This window comes from Ranitomeya variabilis, chromosome 2 (assembly GCF_051348905.1).
Source record: "Ranitomeya variabilis isolate aRanVar5 chromosome 2, aRanVar5.hap1, whole genome shotgun sequence".
Taxonomy (NCBI): Eukaryota; Metazoa; Chordata; class Amphibia; order Anura; family Dendrobatidae; genus Ranitomeya; species Ranitomeya variabilis.
Window position 1 is genome coordinate 735,372,549 of NC_135233.1, and position 19,622 is coordinate 735,392,170.

Genomic DNA, 19,622 nt, shown 5'->3' on the forward strand with positions numbered 1-19,622 from the left:
ACGTGGCTGGGCAATATACTACGTGGCTGGGCAATATACTACGTGGCTGGGCAATATACTACGTAACTGGGCTATATACTACGTGGCTGGGCAATATACTACGTGGCTGGGCAATATACTACTATACTACTAGTGTCTCACTGACATATATATATATATATATATATATATATATATATAGACTATATGTTTTTACGACTAGTTGAGCCCATGGCTCCATTCTATGTCCATTTTGCAAGCCAACGAGAAACTCTCACCACACGGATAATTTTTGGAGAAACAAAATCGCATCCTCGCATTGAATACGGAACTTTTCTGCATATCTCGGCCGTAAAAAACAGACCGTATTTTTATACGTTAGGTGTGACGCCGACCTTATACCTATAAAAAAAAAACATAAAGGAAAAAGTTGCTGAATAAGAAACCAACTTCAGCCTCGTCTGGATAGGAAGGTGAAAACAGGCTCCAGGCATGACCCATCCTCTCCCATCCCTGGCCGCTTCTGACGGCCCACACACACGGACACTACACGCCCAATACCCGCGATGCAGGTGCGGACATTACGCGTGCTGTCCGGCAGTATGTGCCTGCCTGCGCTTGGTAACGTCCCGCTCAGGCTCAGCGGTGCGCTAATCACGTGACTGCGTAATCGGATTTCAGGGATCACGTGTTAGCTACAGTTTTCCGCCTCCTGCGCTGCCGCCGCCGCCGCCGCCCCCATCTCTGTCACCTGACGGTTTGCGGCCGCCACTTCCGGCAGTCACTGGACAGCTCCTGATCTGTTCCGCCTGGGTCACTGCTAGTTTGGTTGTCAATGGCAGAAACCGTGGCAGATACCCGCCGCCTAAACAGCAAACCCCAGAATCTGAATGACGCGTACGGGCCGCCAAGCAATTTCCTGGAGATCGATGTGAGCAACCCGCAGACGGTCGGGGTGGGCCGGAACCGCTACACGACATACGAGATCCGGCTGAAGGTGAGCAGGGCTGTGTGGCGCTACCGGGGAACGAGTACCGGTGTGTGGAGTCTGTGACCCTGCAACTGAGGGGGCAGTAAGGTACCAGCCTGTACCCCATGAGCTGGGCATAGTACATTCCTGTACAGACTGTGTGCCGTGCCACTTACCACCCTGAGGTCAGTAAGGTACCAGCCTGTACCCCATGAGCTGGGCATAGTACATTCCTGTACAGACTGTGTGCTGTGCCACCTACCACCCTGAGGTCAGTAAGGTACCAGCCTGTACCCCATGAGCTGGGCATAGTACATTCCTGTACAGACCTGTGTGCTGTGCCGCCTACCACCCTGAGGTCAATAAGGTACCAGCCTGTACCCCATGAGCTGGGCATAGTGCATTCCTGTACAGACCTGTGTGCTGTGCCGCCTACCACCCTGAGGTCAGTAAGGTACCAGCCTGTACCCCATGAGCTGGGCATAGTACATTCCTGTACAGACTGTGTGCTGTGCCGCCTACCACCCTGAGGTCAGTAAGGTACCAGCCTGTACCCCATGAGCTGGGCATAGTGCATTCCTGTACAGACCTGTGTGCTGTGCCGCCTACCACCCTGAGGTCAATAAGGTACCAGCCTGTACCCCATGAGCTGGGCATAGTACATTCCTGTACAGACCTGTGTGCTGTGCCACCTACCACCCTGAGGTCAATAAGGTACCAGCCTGTACCCCATGAGCTGGGCATAGTACATTCCTGTACAGACCTGTGTGCTGTGCCGCCTACCACCCTGAGGTCAGTAAGGTACCAGCCTGTACCCCATGAGCTGGGCATAGTACATTCCTGTACAGACTGTGTGCTGTGCCACCTACCACCCTGGGGTCAGTAAGGTACCAGCCTGTACCCCATGAGCTGGGCATAGTACTTTCCTGCACAGACCTGTGTGCTGTGCCACTTACCACCCTGAGGTCAGTAAGGTACCAGCCTGTACCCCATGAGCTGGGCATAGTGCATTCCTGTACAGACCTGTGTGCTGTGTCACCTACCACCCTGAGGTCAGTAAGGTACCAGCCTGTACCCCATGAGCTGGGCATAGTACTTTCCTGTATAGACCTGTGTGCTGTGCCACTTACCACCCTGAGGTCAGTAAGGTACCAGCCTGTACCCCATGAGCTGGGCATAGTGCATTCCTGTACAGACCTGTGTGCTGTGTCACCTACCACCCTGAGGTCAGTAAGGTACCAGCCTGTACCCCATGAGCTGGGCATAGTACTTTCCTGTATAGACCTGTGTGCTGTGCCACCTACCACCCTGGGGTCAGTAAGGTACCAGCCTGTACCCCATGAGCTGGGCATAGTACATTCCTGTACAGACTGTGTGCTGTGCCACCTACCACCCTGAGGTCAATAAGGTACCAGCCTGTACCCCATGAGCTGGGCATAGTACATTCCTGTACAGACCGGTGTGCTGTGCCACCTACCACCCTGAGGTCAGGGGCATGTACCCCATGAGCTGTGCATAGTACATTCCTGTACAGACGTGTGTGCTGTGCCACCTACCACCCTGGGGTCAGTCAGTAAGGTACCAGCCTGTACCCCATGAGCTGGGCATAGTACATTCCTGTACAGACCTGTGTTCTGTGCCACCTACCACCCTGAGGTCAGTAAGGTACCAGCCTGTACCCCATGAGCTAGGCATAGTACATTCCTGTACAGACCTGTGTTCTGTGCCGCCTACCACCCTGAGGTCAGTAAGGTACCAGCCTGTACCCCATGAGCTGGGCATAGTACATTCTTGTACAGACTGTGTGCTGTGCCTCCTACCACTCTGGGGTCAGTAAGGTAGCAGCCTGTACCCCATGAGCTGGGCATAGTACATTTCCATACAGACCTGTGTGCTGTGCCACCTACCACCCTGAGGTCAGTAAGTTACCAGCCTGTACCCCATGAGCTGGGCATAGTACATTCCTGTACAGACCTGTGTGCTGTGCCACCTACCACCCTGGGGTCAATAAGGTAGCAGCCTGTACCCCATTAGCTGGGCATAGTACATTCCTGTACAGGCCTATGTGCTGTTCTTTGCCACCTACCACCCTGAGGTCAGTAAGGTACCAGCCTTTATCTCATGATCCACCATGAAATTTGCATTGAACTGAACTGGATTTTGCTTTATTTTATTTAGTTTTTTAAATGCTGATAAAACATACTCAACATTGTATGTGTGCATATACACAAATCTTTATTAAACACGACATAATTCATTTGAAAAAGCCATACATATAAAATACAAATTAAGGATACCATAAATTGGAATCCAGTACACTATTATGAAAATCAAGTGTGAACAGTAAGGGAAGAGGAAGCTCTAATTTCTATGTATCCCCCACTTTAAAGCCATAACCCTCTCAATTAGTAATCACTGTGTAATCCATTGTACTTACTGTCAACCACAGAGGATAAGGCTTTCAAGGGAGGGAAAATTTCCCCTGGGGTCCTGAATCAACCATGCCAAATTGTGTCCACTCCTACCATGGAAATAAAAAGGTAATAGAGCAAAGTCCTCTTACCTACGTTTCACTGCTCTACCGCTTGCTTTATCAACGCACGTCGGGGTTGCATACTTTCACCTTCGTTTTTGTGGACTGCAGTACTGTGTAAGAGGACCTTGTTCTATTACCTTAAATTTCCATGGTAGGAGCGGACACAATTTGGCATGGTTGATTCAGGACCCTAGGGGAAATATTCCCTCCCTTGAAAGCCTTATCCTCTGTGGTTGACAGTAGGTACAATGGGTTACACAGCTATTGCTAATAGAGAGGGTTATGGCTTTAAAGTGGGGGGTACATAGAAATTAGGGCTTCCACTTCCCTTGCTGTTTACCCTTGATTTTCATAATTGATAGTGTACTTGATTCCAATTTATCGCATCCTTAATCTGTATTTTATATGTATGTGTTTTTATAACTAATTACAGGTATGTGTTTTTTAATAAAGATTTGTGTATTGATTTAAAAAAAAAAAAAACTCCTGTTGTCCTCCTTTTGAAACATGTCAATTTTTGGAGTTGTCTTCTTGGGGCCAAGTATTAACTCATAGCTTATCCCTTTTAATATGAGTCTGGGTTTGTGTATATTAATATATTGAATTGGGTAGGAGAAAAAAAAAGCTTATAAAGCAAACTGATATGTAGTGATGAGTGCAAGTGTTCGTTACTCGTGTTTGCCGAGGGAGCTGGGGTAAGCACGGGTGCTCTAGTGCGATTTTCGCCTCCCCGCAGCTGTTAGCGACAAAACATGCGGGGATTGCCTGACATACATGGGCGATCCCCCACATATTTTGTGGCTGTCTGACAGCCGTGAAACATGAGGACGCGGACACCTCACTCCAGCACCTGCATTACTCTGTGCTTACCCGAGCACCCTCGGCAAGCACGAGTAGGGAGCACTTGCGCTCATCACTATAGATATGTAATTTAGTTTTCTCACACATACTTGTAGATTTTGGCACAAATTTCATCCCTGATTTCCCAAGCTGCCAGTAATACGCTTCATATATCACGGTCAATGGTTCTGATATGGGTATCATATTTTGTTATATATGTTTGCCAGAGACCACAGCAGCTTGGTAGTCACATGCATAATGCTAAGGACTTGTGCACACTTTAAATATTTGCTGTGTTTTTGTCACAATTTTTCTGCGCAGTTTTGTCACAAAAACGGAAGGATTATCTAAAGCCAGCAAAGAGAATGAGATTTCTGAAATGTCATGCACACATTGCTTTGTTTTCCCTTGCACATTTGAAGCGGTTTCAATTCATGAGCATGCCACAGCTACTGGTCAGGAGAGGGCGCAAAAATGAGTATACAGACAGGACAGCATGGGATCGCAGCTCATTCTTTGTGAGGTAAAACTTGTACTGCTTCTGGTTTTAAAAAAAAGTTTTACCTCACAGAAAGCAGCAGCTGTGATCCCGTGCTGTAATGTCCTTCCTCCCCGCCCAGGAACTGTGATATGATCAGACCAAGTCCCTGTACGGTCAGACACAGCCATTACACAGTACACAGCAGGGGCACATTTATAAGATTATCTCAGCACAGGGACATTTTGTTTAAACATAATATGTATTGATTAAAAAGTACTTGTTTAGAGAAAACCCCTTTAACCCCTTAATCCCATATGACTTACTATCCCGTCGAGGTGACCTGGGACTTAATTCCCAGTGACGGGATAGTACGTCATACACAATCGCCCGCGCTCACGGGGGGAGCGCGGCCGGGTGTCAGCTGACTATCGCAGCTGACATCCGGCACTATGTGCCATGAGCGGTCACGGACCGCCCCCGGCACATTAACCCTGGTACACTGCGATCAAACATGATTGCAGCGTTTCGGGGGCATAGGGAAGCATCGCACAGGGAGGGGGCTCCCTGCGGGCTTCCCTGAGACCCTCGGTACAAAGCGATGTGCTCACCTTGTATCGAGCGTCTCCTCCCTGCAGGCCCCGGATCCAAAATGGCCGTGGGGCTACTTCCGGGTCCTTCTGGGAGGTGGCTTACAAGCGCCTTCTCAGAGCAGGCGCCTTTAAGCCTGGAGCTGTGCACTTCAGATCGCTGATCTGACACAGTGCTGTGTAAAGTGTCAGATCAGCGATTTGTCACTATATAGTGATGCTTCCCCCTCCCTTGGACAATGTGTGTGATAATGTAAAAAATAAAATATTTAGACGTGTAAAAAAAATAAAAATAAAATAATTCCTAAATAAAGAGAAAAAAATATTGTTCCCATAAATACACTTCTTTATCTAAATAAAAAAAAACAATTAAAGTACACACATTTAGTATCGCCGCGTCCGTAACGACCCGACCTTTAAAACTGTCCCACTAGTTAACCCCTTCAGTGAACACCGTAAAAACAAAAGGAGGAAAAAAACAGCGCTTTATTATCATACCATCGAACAAAAAGTGCAATAACACGCTATCAAAAAGACGGATATAAATAACAATGGTACCGCTGAAAACGTCATCTTGTCCCGCAAAAAACGAGCTGCCACACAGCATCATCAGCGAAAAAATAAAAAAGTTATACCCCCCAGAATAAAGCGATGCAAAAATAATTATTTTTTCTATAAAATAGTTTTTATCGTATAAAAGCACCAAAACATAAAAAAATTATATAAATGAGGTATCGCTGTAATTGTACTGACCCAAAGAATAAAACCTCTTTATCAGTTTTACCAAGCGTGGAACAGTATAAGCTCCCCTCCCCCCCCCCCCCCCCCCAAAAAAAAAAAAAAAAAAAGAAAAGAAATTCATAAACAGCTGGTTTTTGGTCATTCTGCCTCACAAAAATCAGAATAAAAAGCGATCAAAAAATGTCACGTCACAGTGGGGGATTAGTATTCAGCTAAACAAAGTTCATAGAAATACTCCTTTTGTGCTATTATTTTTAAATAAGTGCGTGGCATTCAGTATCTTTGTCCTCTTTCTAGCTGTTACACATTGCTACAGACAGATACAGCGTTACTATAGTCCTTTTATATGCAAATAAGGGGCTGCTGGTGACATTAACATCAATTCCGTTTAACTTACGGTGTTGTATATTTACCATACAAACTGTTGATTTTTTGCTTAGGAGTCTTTACTATAGTTGGAATTTATTCTGGGAATAGTGCAAGCTTATATCTGTAGATTCTGTGTACAGGTTTATGTATTTATTGTTCTATTAAACTTACGTCCACTTTATCTTTGATCTCGTTGTGCGCGAATTTATATACATTTTTTATATTACATTTTTTGACAAATAAGTGGTTATTGTCTAAATTCGCAGCAATACGAGACCTGTATACTCAGCGCCGCAGTAATTTTTTATAAAAAATGTCACGTGCCCGAAAATGTTACCAATAAAAACGTCAACTCATCCCGCAAAAAACAAGACATCACATGACTCTGTGGACCAAAATATGGAAAAATAATGGTTCTCAAAATGTGGAGACGCAAAAACTATTTTTTGCAATGAAAAGCGTCTTTTAGTGTGACAGCTGCCAATCATAAAAATCCGCTAAAAAACCCGCTATAAAAGTAAATCAAACCCCCCTTCATGACCCCCTTAGTTAGGGAAAAATAGTAAAATTAAAAAAATGTATTTATTTCCATTTACCCATTAGGGTTTGGGCTAGGGCTAAAGTTAGGGTTAGGGCTGGGGCTAAAGTTAGAGTTGGGGGTGTTTTGGAGTTAGGGGTGTGGTTAGGGTTGGGATTAGGGTTAGGGGTGTGGTTGGGATTAGGGGTGTGTTTGGTTTAGGGTTTCAGTTACAATTGGGGGTCTCCACTGTTTAGGCACATAAGGGCTCTCCAAACGCGACATGGCGTCCGATCTCAATTCCAGCCAATTTTCTTTGAAAAAGTAAACAGTGCTCCTTCCCTTCCGAGCGTTCCCGTGCGCCCAAACAGGGGTCTACCCCAACATATGGGGTATCAGCGTACTCGGAACAAATTGAACAACAACTTTTGGGGTCTAATTTCTCTTGTTACCTTTGGGAAAAAAAAAATTGGGGGGGCTAAAAAAACATTTGTGGGAAAAAATTATTTATTTTCATGGCTCTGCGTTATAAACTGTAGTGAAACACTTGAGGGTTCAAAGTTCTCACAACACATCTAGATAAGTTCCTTGGGGGGTCTAGTTTCCAATATGGGGTCACTTCTTGGGGTTTCTACTGTTTAGGTACATCAGGGGCTCTGCAAATGCAACGTGACGCCTGCAGACCAATTCATCTAAGTCTGCATTCCAAATGGCGCTCCTTCCCTTCCGAGCTCTCCCATGCACCCAAACAGTGGTTTACCCCAACATATGGGGTATCGGCGTACTCGGGACAAATTGTACAACAACTTCTGGGGTCTATTTTCTCCTGTTACCCTTGGTAAAATAAAACAAATTGGAGCTGAAGTAAATTTTTTGTGAAAAAAAAGTTAAATGTTCATTTTTTTTTTTTTTTTTTTTTTTAAACATTCCAAAAATTCCTGTAACACCTGAAGGGTTAATAAACTTCTTGAATGTGGTTTTGAGCACCTTGAGGGGTGCAGTTTTTAGAATGGTGTCACACTTGGGTATTTTCTATCATATAGACCCCTCAAAATGACTTCAAATGTGATGTGGTCTATAAAAAAAAAAAAAAAAAAATGGTGTTGTAAAAATGAGAAATTGCTGGTCAAATTTTAACCCTTATAACTCCCTAACAAAAAAAGATTTTGGCTCCAAAATTGTGCTGATGTAAAGTAGACATGTGGGAAATGTTACTTACCGTATATACTCGAGTATAAGCCGAGATTTTCAGCCCACTTTTTTGGGCTGAAATTGCCCCTCTCGGCTTATACTCGAGTCATACCGGGGGTCGGCAGGGGAGGGGGAGCGGGGGCTGTCTAAAAATACTCACCTAGTCCAGGCGCGGTCCCTTCTTCCCCGGCGCCGGCAGCAGCAGCTTCAGCTTCTTCCTGTACTCAGCGGTCACATGGTCCCGCTCATTACAGTAAATGAATATTTGGCTCCACCTCCCATAGGGGTGGAGCCGCCTATTCATTACTGTAATCAGCGGGACCATGTGATCGCTGAGTACAGGATGAAGCGCTGCGGCGTCGGGGAAGCAGGATCTACACAGCGGCAGGACCAGGTGAGTATACGGGGAGGGGAGGGGAGCGCAGCGCTGCGCGATAGTCACCTGCGCCTCGTTCTGGGCGCCGATCTGTCTCCAGCAGTGACGCTGAGGTCAGAGGGCGCGGTGACGTGGTCAGTGCGCGCCCTCTGCTGAACGTCAGTGCTGGAGATAGATCGGCGCCCGGAACGAGGAGCAGGTGACTATTGAAAGTGCCGGGGGCCTGAGCGACGGAGAGGTGAGTATGTGATTTTTTTTTTTTTTATCGCAGCAAATGGGGCAAGTGTCTGTATGGAGCATCTATAGGGCCATAACGTTCCTGCAGCACTATATGGGGCCATAACGTTTGTGCAGCACTATATGGGGCCATAACGTTTGTGCAGCACTATATGGGGCCATAACGTTTGTGCAGCACTATATGGGGCCATAACGTTTCTGCAGCACTATACAGGGGCATAATGTTTGTGCAGCACTATATGGGGCCATAATGTTTGTGCAGCACTATATGGGGCCATAATGTTTGTGCAGCACTATATGGGGCCATAACATTTGTGCAGCACTATATGGGGCAAGTGTCAGTATGGGGCCATAATTAACGTTTGTAGAGCACTACGGCATATGGGGCAAGTGTCTTTATGGAGCATCTTATAGGGCCATAACGTTTGTGCAGCACTATAAGGGGCAAATAACTTTATAGAGCATCTTATGGGGCCATAATCAGCATTTGTGCAGCATTATATTGGGCAAATGTGTCTATGGAGCATCTTATGGGGCCTTTATTAACCTTTATGCAGGATTATATGGGGCATATTTTAATATGGAACATCTTATTGGGCCATAATGAACAGTATGGAGCATTATATGGGGCTCCTGATTCAATATGGATATTCAAAGACACTTAACCTACTAACAAAGTTGGAAAATTATGAAATTTTCAAAATTTTCGCCAAATTTCCATTTTTTTTCACAAATAAATGCAGGTAATATCAAAGAAATTTTACCACTGTCGTGAAGCCCAATATGTCACAAGAAAACAGTGTGTCAGAATCACCGGGATCCGTTGAAGCGTTCCAGAGTTATAACCTCATAAAGGGACAGTGGTCAGAATTGTAAAAATTGGCGCAGTCATTACCGTGCAAACCACCCTCGGGGCTTAAGGGGTTGACGTGTGTTCGTACCCTAAGGCCGGCGTCACACTAGCGAGTTTTAGGGACGTTTGAGAGGTGCAGAAAATACGGATTGCATATGGTACAATGATTCTCTATGGCCCAGCTCCTATCTGCCGTATTTTACTGATCCGTATTATACGGTCTTGTACGGCCGTAGAAAATCGCAGCATGCTGCGTTTGTCACCGTATTGCGCAAAAAAAAATCGCCAATGAAAGTCTTTGGGGGCGAGAAAAATACGGATTACACACGGACCATGCGTGTGACTTGTGAGAAATACGCACCGGTGTTCTCTAGAAAAGCCGGCAATTCAGTGCGGTGTACAGTAAAATCACACTGATAGAATAGAATAGGTAGAATAGATGTCTACACATATATATATATATATATATATATACACACTCACCGGCCACTTTATTAGGTACACCATGCTAGTAACGGGTTGGACCCCCTTTTGCCTTCAGAACTGCCTCAATTCTTCGTGGCATAGATTCAACAAGGTGCTGGAAGCATTCCTCAGAGATTTTGGTCCATATTGACATGATGGCATCACACAGTTGCCGCAGATTTGTCGGCTGCACATCCCAAAGATGCTCCATACAAGGCAGGATGGATCCATGCTTTCATGTTGTTTACGCCAAATTCTGACCCTACCATCCGAATGTCGCAGCAGAAATCGAGACTCATCAGACCAAGCAACGTTTTTCCAATCTTCTACTGTCCAATTTCGATGAGCTTGTACAAATTGTAGCCTCAGTTTCCTGTTCTTAGCTGAAAGGAGTGGTACCCGGTGTGGTCTTCTGCTGCTGCAGCCCATCTGCCTCAAAGTTCGACGCACTGTGCGTTCAGAGATGCTCTTAGGCCTACCTTGGTTGTAACGGGTGGCGATTTGAGTCACTGTTGCCTTTCTATCAGCTCGAACCAGTCTGCCCATTCTCCTCTGACCTCTGGCATCAACAAGGCATTTCCGCCCACAGAACTGCCGCTCACTGGATATTTTTTCTTTTTCGTACCATTCTCTGTAAACCCTAGAGATGGTTGTGCGTGAAAATCCCAGTAGATCAGCAGTTTCTGAAATACTCAGACCAGCCCTTCTGGCACCAACAACCATGCCACGTTCAAAGGCACTCAAATCACCTTTCTTCCCCATACTGATGCTCGGTTTGAACTGCAGGAGATTGTCTTGACCATGTCTACATGCCTAAATGCACTGAGTTGCCGCCATGTGATTGGCTGATTAGAAATTAAGTGTTAACAAGAAGTTGGACAGGTGTACCTAATAAAGTGGCCGGTGAGTGTATAATGTCAGTGAGACACATATATACACGCACACATATACGCACACATATACACGCACACACACACGCACACATACACGCACGCACACACACGCACACATATATACGCACGCGCGCACACACACGCACACACATATACACGCACGCACACACACGCACACATATACACGCACGCACACATATACTCACACACACACGCACACATATATACGCACACACACGCACACATATATACGCACGCACACACACACGCACACATATATATACACACACACACACGCACATATATTTATATGTCATACAGCGCTAGATATCATAAAAGCCGGTAATTCAATTGCCGGCCTTTGCTATCTCCTTCCCAAACCCGACATATGAGACATGGTTTACATACAGTAAACCATTTCATATCCCTTTTTTTTGCATATTCCACACTACTAATGTTAGTAGTGTGTATGTGCAAGATTTGGGCCCTCTAGCTATTAAATTAAAGGGTTAAATCGCGGAAAAAATTGGCGTGGGCTCCCGCGCAATTTTCTCCGCCAGAGTGGTAAAGCCAGTGACTGAGGGCAGATATTAATAGCCTAGAGAGGGTCCATGGTTATTGCCCTCCCCCTGGCTAAAAACATCTGCCCCCAGCCACCCCAGAAAAGGCACATCTGGAAGATGCGCCTATTCTGGCACTTGGCCACTCTCTTCCCCCTCCCGTGTAGCAGTGGGATATGGGGTAATGAAGGGTTAATGTCACCTTGCTATTGTAAGGTGACATTAAGCCATATTAATAATGGAGAGTAGGGTTGAGCGAAACGGGTCGGCCATTTTCAGAAGTCGCCGACTTTTGGCAAAGTCGGGTTTCATGAAACCCGACCCGACCCCTGTGTGGGGTCGGCCATGAGGTCAGCGATCTTCTGAATCTGGTATCGGAATTCCGATACCGAGTTCCGATATGTTTGCGATATCGGGAATCGGTATCGGAATCCATATTTAAGTGTAAAATAAAGAATCAAATTAAAAAATATTGATATACTCACCCACGGACGCGCCCTGCTTCTTTCCGGCAGCCTTCCTTCCTAAGAATGAGCGCGTGAATGACCTGCGGTGACGTCGCGGCTTGTGATTGGTCGCGAGCGGTCACATGGACAAGCCGCGACGTCATCTAAGGTCCTTCACGCGCTCATTCTTAGGAAGGAAGGCTGCCGGAAAGAAGCAGGGCGCGTCCGAGGGTGAGTATATACCTAATAGGAATTAGCTCCCAGCAGCCGATTTTTTTTAATTTTTTTTTTTTTTTTTTTGTCGGCCGTTTTCCTCGGTCAGAGATGATCGCAGCATGCTGCGATTGTCACGGACACTTGGCCGACTCTCGGCTCACTCGCACCTATATAAGCCTATGGGTGCAAGTGAGACAACGCACATCACTCGGATATCAACGCGGACCCTGGCAATGGAGGAGATGGAGAAATTAGTTTCTCTGCCTCCCCTGCAGCTTTCTCTGCGAGAGGCTCGGAGCACAGACGCATGACACTCGGCTCCCGCTCGCAGCAGAGCAGGAGCCGAGGGTCATTAGCATATCGCATCCGATGTTCTCGCATCGGATGCAATAAGCTAGTGTGACTCCAGTCTTACTGTGTAGAAGGGAATAAGCCACTGCCAGATCTCTGATGCCGGTTTATCTCCTTTGAGAACCCAGAATGAAAGTTTTGAAATCCAGCATGCATAATCCTTCCCTCATACCCATTAAATGGTTGGTCGTTTCCACAGGACTCTGCGCATTTAGCTGACATTTATGAAATCTGGCATCACCTTTACGTTCTGTGAATCATTGCATTAACTGTAAAGCTAGAAAGATACTACTAGTTTGGCATTGTTGCAATCCACACACTTCGTCCAGTGGTTGGATGTCTGGAACCCCTGATGGTGGTCCCTACGCCTGGCCATGTGACGAGCCGCAGTCACACATCGCTTGTGATCTCGTGCTTATAGTAAGTGAGCAGTGGGAGTTTTCTATTAGGCTAGGGCTTTATACTGACATTTGTTTCACAAAAGGAAGCCTTTGTAACGTGTCTGTGACTATTTAAAAGCTGCTGTTTTTCTGTTGGTCACGTGCGACTTGTATTAAAATCAGATCGCGGGTTGTACTGCAACACTAAAGGAATGCGTCACAACAGTCTCAATATTGTTGGTTAGCGCTAGCTTTATGCATCTTCCACCATTGCCCTAAAAATCCAGCAGCAGGAGTTCCCACAGGGTAAGGATGGGGCTACATGGTGACTTGTCATGTGACAGCAATACTCAGAAAAGTCATATGGCCAGCATGTGCAGTTTGCCTGCCACTTAGGGTATGTGTCCACGTTCAGGATTGCATCAGGATTTGGTCAGGATTTTTCATCAGTATTTGTAAGCCAAAACCAGGAGTGGGTGATAAATGCAAAAGTGGAGCATATGTTTCTATTATACTTTTCCTCTAATTGTTCCACTCCTGGTTTTGGCTTACAAATACTGATGAAAAATCCTGACCAAATCCTGATGCAATCCTGAACATGGACACATACCCTTACTGTCACGCCACTGTTTAAGAGCTCTGATTTTGCGGACAAGTCAGACATTGAAGTCTCTGGCTAGTGTGGCGGGTGTGACTTGTTACAGGCAACAAAAAGTCCAAGTCATTTAGAAACATTTTGGATTGTCACAATGTGATACCATAGGAAATCACAAAGTTACACACTGATTGTAGTGTAGCCCTAGCCTAAGGCCGGTGTCACACTTGCAACTGCAATGCGGGAAACTCGCGCCTCAATCCCCGGCACTGCCGCCAGCACTCTGGATCGGAGCGTGCGGCTGCATGTATTTCTATGCAGCCGAATGCTCCAGTGTGAACCGCCGGCGGCAGTGCCGAGTATTGAGGCGCGAGTTTTTCACATTGCCGTTGCAAGTGTGACCCCGGCCTAAGAGAAATACACTGCTGGCAGGAGAGTTGAGCATTCATTTATTATATGTAAACTCCTCTTCATAAACGGAGCAAGTCTGATGTGAGTGTGGCTGTCCATACAGGTCGCTTATCATTGCAGGACTAAAGTTACTCCTCTGATGGATCTCCCCTATAATCACAAGCTAGTCACAGTTGTTTCAGGCCGTACGTGCAGCAGAGATTGTCTCCTCATCTCACCATCACCAGTTTATACTGAGATTTCACAAGTCATGGCCAAGGTCCAGCTGCACTCTCTCACCAGAAGAGTTAATGCCTCACTCTCTCATAAGTGAATTCAGCTTAATATGGTGGGTGGTAGAAAATTCTCTGGAACTGTTTAATCATTTCTTTCTGTTCTGCATTTCAGAGGAGACTGCGGTACATTTAGCTGAGGTAGCTCGTCAAGCCTTGACGGGTATCATCGGCTGGGGGCTTTCACTGACCGCAAGCTCCATTTCACCCAACAGAAACTGCCACTGCCAAGCAGGAGACGGGGGCACATAATGGCTGTCCTAAATTCTTGCTGTGGGCTCCTCCTGCATAGGTTTGTTTGCAGACCGTCCCAATGTAGGGTCTTCAACTCAGAGACTGACAATAGGCAACTTTATATTGATGTGTAGTAGGTGAATACTTGTTATAATGTTTGCTGTGATTGCTTGAAAAAGAGGTTTTTCTCTGGTCAACATATAGGCTAAGTGTTAATGGTGAACTACTTTTGACTACTAGCGATGTAAGTGCTTAGAAGTTGCTAAGATCACCCTGGATGGCTATATAGATAGATATAGATATATAGACCACCCTTGCTCTAGACCAGATTTTCAATGTTGTGGTCATCTTTTTAGAGCACCTCAGATATATTGTAAAGGGTAGGGTGGATCAGCTCACCAATCCCTGCAGACAGGCTCAATTGATGCAAGAAACCTAGCACATACCAGCCAGAGCAACACCAATAGCAGCATACAACGCATAGAAAAGGCCAGTGTGGAAAGGTATGTCCTGAGCCTATAAAACTTCACCTTTATCAGAAATACATTGAAAACTCATCTCATGAGCAGTAAAGTAGCGAAGCTTCGCGTACCGTGTATGGTAATGGTGAAGATTATCAACTTGTATGATCGCCAGCTGGGACTTCCGGCCGCTGTCCCCTAATCCCATAAGGCATTGCGGCAGTGTCACTTGCGCAGGCTTAGTTCATGGCCTTGAGGCGCAGTAACAGCCACAACTGCCCGCTGTACCCGCCCATGCATGGTAACGACGCGGCTCTTACTGCGCCTGTGTGGGGAATAGCGGTGACCGCAATTTTTTACTTGTGCAGCCGCAGTAACAGCCTTACGGCATGAAATGTGCCTGCGCAAGTGACAGGTATAAGTCACCGCTATTCCCAGTAACAGCCATAACTACGCAATTAATAAATTATCATTTCACTTCGTTTTTTTTTTTTTTTTTTATTCCACTTTGGCAACGGACAATCACACACACTCATACAAACTGCACAAAACAATGTACCACCTCCAATTATAGTCACAACAGCTTACAAGAGACCACATAGGGTAAATAGACACACAGCTCCCAGGGGAGACACCACATAGCGAACACCGCTCAAGAAACACTACACCCGATACCAAAATACAGCACACAACAAGGGGTGAAAGAGGTCAACTGACCCAACACCTACGATACAAAAATGCAGAGAGATGATGTAGAACAGATATGTTGGAAAGCAGCAATGGTGTGAGACATGTCCGCTGCTCCTGTCAGCACCACTAACATACACAGATGTTAATTTCACCGCACTCCCGATGCGATAGCATCGGCTCTATTTCTAGTTTCTAATAAAGGTGACGTTTTACAGGCCCTGGATATACAGTACCTTTCCTCACTGGACTTTTCTGGGATACCAGTTTTAATGCATTTTTTGTGGCCATCTGAAAGAGGTTTCACTGTATATAGATATGCAGTCTTATTGTGTACATGGTGTATTGTGACCTCAATGATCCCAATTTCCTGACTGCCTGATGTAAAACATGACTTGACAACTTTCCTATGTCAGGAAACTGAATTGCTGTCCTCAGCCATAAATCTGCACTGAGTTGATCATTCTTTAGCCCACTGAACAGTAAGACAGTGGAAGACCCGCTTATGTTTAGTGATATTTAAATGCAGAGCAGCACATTTGGTAAAAAAAATGCTGAAATACTTTAAGATAATTTCTGTGACCCCCACCAAACTCAAGAACAAGGTCTGCGGAGGACTGTTTAAATGGAGCATTAGTTGAGCATGCAAGCCTGTGCTCTATTCATTGTATTTGCAACGGCTGTGGCTAGCCAAACTTTATACTCATTCTTTGGCAGTCCAATAGACCGTGAATGGAGTAATTGCATTATACCTGATCCCCACATCCTTTAGATGGAGTGAAATCCTGCTACTGCAGCCTCCTGATAGGGTTAGAGAAAGAGCCTTCCTCTTCCTCATGTTAATCATCTAGGTGCAGCTGTTGTAAATGACAGTGGGGTAAAACGTCTGTGATCCATGCAAAGAACAGGGGGAGGTAATTACTTAAAGGGAATCTGAATAGCAAAAACCTGGTGTCAATCTGAGAGCATTTTGATATAGAGGTAGAAACCCTGATTTCAGTGATGTGTCGCTTGCTAGGTTGCATGTTGTAGGTTGAATAAAATCAGTGTTTTTGTTTTGCAGCCTATTGTCTTGTGCCATGACAAGGAATAGTTGTCTTGTAACATGTAGGCCTTCTGTTCTTAGGAACCTTCGCTCCACCACAGATTAGCAGATTACTGCCTATGCACAGTGCACACAGAAGGCTTCCAATCAGTGGAATGGGTGGGGTTATACAGAGCTCAGCATTCAGAGAACTGCTACATCTGAAGCAAAACGGTCTCTTCCCCCTACATCTGCTCTCAGATTGGGTGGCAAAAACCTGGTGACAGATTATTTTTAATCCTTAGCGCTACAAAAAAGTTCTGAGGAATATATAAGCTTTGAAATGCATTGAAAAAAATGTTAGAAGGAAATCTTCAAAAGAAAATTGGTATTATTGAAATGATGACTTAGAGGAGTTTGGTTCAGACAAGTTATGTAAGAGATGAAACACAGATGGATTCTGGAGGGCTCCGAGATGCCTTCCCTCAAGGTTATTGGAGGAAATGTAATGCTGTGAAGCTGCTCTGGTGCTGGAAAGCGTCATCCACAATTCCAGTGATGGTGATCAGATATGGGCACCACTCTGTTTTACAGCGCTAGTGCTGTGCAGCAGAAAGGACACACAAGTTTAGTGTTGGCAGATTAATGCATTTATCCGGTTTGGTCTGATCCTATCCAATATGTAGTAGGTATAATAATAGTAATATTAGCAAATACCTCCAATTAGAAATGGTGTATAGTTTTTCTGATTCTCTGTCTCTTTCCTCATGTGTAGCCATTGCAGGTATCCATTGTGACAGCTAGATGCTAGTAGTCGTAACCGTGGATACCTAAGGTCCTGCAATGCCCTGCACATGAGGAAAGAGACAGAGGGAATCAGAAGAACTCTACTACATTTCTAATTGGAGGTATTTGCTAATATTATTACACCTACTACATATTGGGATAGGATCTTGGACATGGGAATACCCCTATAAGTTGTTGAATAAGTGTCTTCTGGCATTCAACTTACTTTCCCATTGAGTTTTATTGTAGAGTATGGAGCGGCTTCATAATGGAAAGAGAATGAAGAATGGGCGGCTCACTTTTATTTTATTTATGTAGTTTTAGTCGCTTGGCAGTTTGGAAGTCCGAAGACACTGAAAGGCCTGAACGTTTGAACGGCAACATTATTTTACAGTGGAAATGGCTACAAAAAGTCAGGCAAGCATTTTCTGAGTGGTATTTTTTTCCAGTCATCTTTTAAAGCTCCAAAAAAAGCTTGAACAAAGGGCTGTGTAGAGAGCCTATTGGTGAAATGGCGTGGCTAGAATTGTGGCTATTAGCGTGGTGACCGTTCCTGGCCTCCAGCCATGTGGATCTTGGATCTGTATATTTGCCGCGTACATTAAGTGCGCAGTCAGTTTTGTGGTACTATTTGTTTTGCTTGGCCCCGGTTTCCAGTGCCGAGCCTTCTCCGTGAATGGCGCGCGGAGGTTGTGCAGCTGTAACACAGTGTGCTTCTTGCTTCGCATATTCCGCCTCTTTTGTTTGTTTTCCCAAGCTCACTTCTGATGCTCACATCATTGAGATGCCCTTTTGAAAGTTAATTGGATATTAACATAAGCAATAAACAGTAAGCCGAAGTGAATAGCTTCTTTTTAAACTTTCAAACAACTATTTTAATGGAAATGTAAACCCAGCTGTATCAAGGCTACCTTGGCCTACTTGAAATGGCAGTATAAAAGTAGGCTCCATGGCAACCAGGCAGCTTTATGTTTATGTCTATGACTAGTAAAGCAGGATGAAAGAAGCCCCGCAGCATTATTCATTATGTTCATTGGCTTCTAGAAAGCATCCAGCAACAACATAAAGTGGTACTTGACTCTCTTCTAATTTCCAGTGTCTTTACTCTGTTTTCCTTTATGTGGAGAGGCTGGGAGGGAAGGATTTTAGGGACATGCAATTTACGGTGACTTCCTGCAAATTATAAATATTATTTAAAAGCTATATTCAGCCATGTATTCCTGTGCTATAGCCTCCAGTAGTTTATCATTTTGCAACAGGTATGTTTTACAAGCAGTAAATTAATGGCGAGTTGGTTGTGTACCACAACAAAGCAAAGAATGTCCTAAACAAGACGTTCGGTGAAGAGGGCTTCAGAAAAGAGCTCCGATACCAAGGAGCTGCGTAATCCTCGCTGCATTGTTTCTGGGCAGCTTTTTCCCACACAGGATCCTATACCCTCTAACAAGCATTCAAGTGGCTTATTGGGTTTCAAAGACAGTATGTACTGAAATGTATGTAATATTATGTACATAATACACCATTTACAACGTTTCCTGCTTACATGCTGATTTGTTTGTACATTTATGTTTTTTTGATCCTACAGCTATGGTTATTAGCACCTACCTGCTCAGTTTATCAAAGGGAACCTGACATCAGGATCTGCCCCTATTAACTTGACAGTGCTGCATTCACCATTCAATGCTGATTTTTAATAACCTCAATGTTATGGAAAAGTTTCCAGCATGATTGTAAAATCCAGATTATAATCTCTTGGTGCCACATATTGTAATTAGATTAGTCGGAAAGGCGAGCACTAAAGGCCCCGTCTCACATAGCGAGATCGCTAGCGAGATCGCTGCTGAGTCACAAGTTTTGTGACGCAGCAGCGACCTCCATAGCGATCTCGCTATGTGTGACACGTACCAGCGATCAGGCCCCTGCTGCGAGATCGCTGGTCGTGTCGGAATGGCCTGGACCTTTTTTTGGTCGTTGAGGCCCCGCTGACATTGCTGAATCGGTGTGTGTGACACCGATCCAGCGATGTCTTCACTGGTAACCAGGGTAAACATCGGGTTACTAAGCGCAGGGCCGCGCTTAGTAACCCGATGTTTACCCTGGTTACCAGCGTAAATGTAAAAAAAAAAAAACAATACATACTCGCCTTCTGATGTCCGTCAGGTCC

At 45.2% G+C, this 19,622-nt stretch overlaps 1 protein-coding gene across 1 annotated transcript in view; it reads left to right on the top strand.

Annotated features, from left to right (window-relative positions):
* Nucleotides 1-594: 594 nt before the first annotated feature.
* SNX3 (sorting nexin 3) overlaps nt 595-19,622 on the top strand; it is a 40,053-nt gene continuing 21,025 nt past the window's right edge. Inside the window, exon 1 of the mRNA XM_077289601.1 lies at nt 595-976. Coding sequence (XP_077145716.1) covers nt 815-976 — 162 coding nt within the window. The 5' untranslated portion in view covers nt 595-814. The remainder of the gene's footprint in view (nt 977-19,622) is intronic.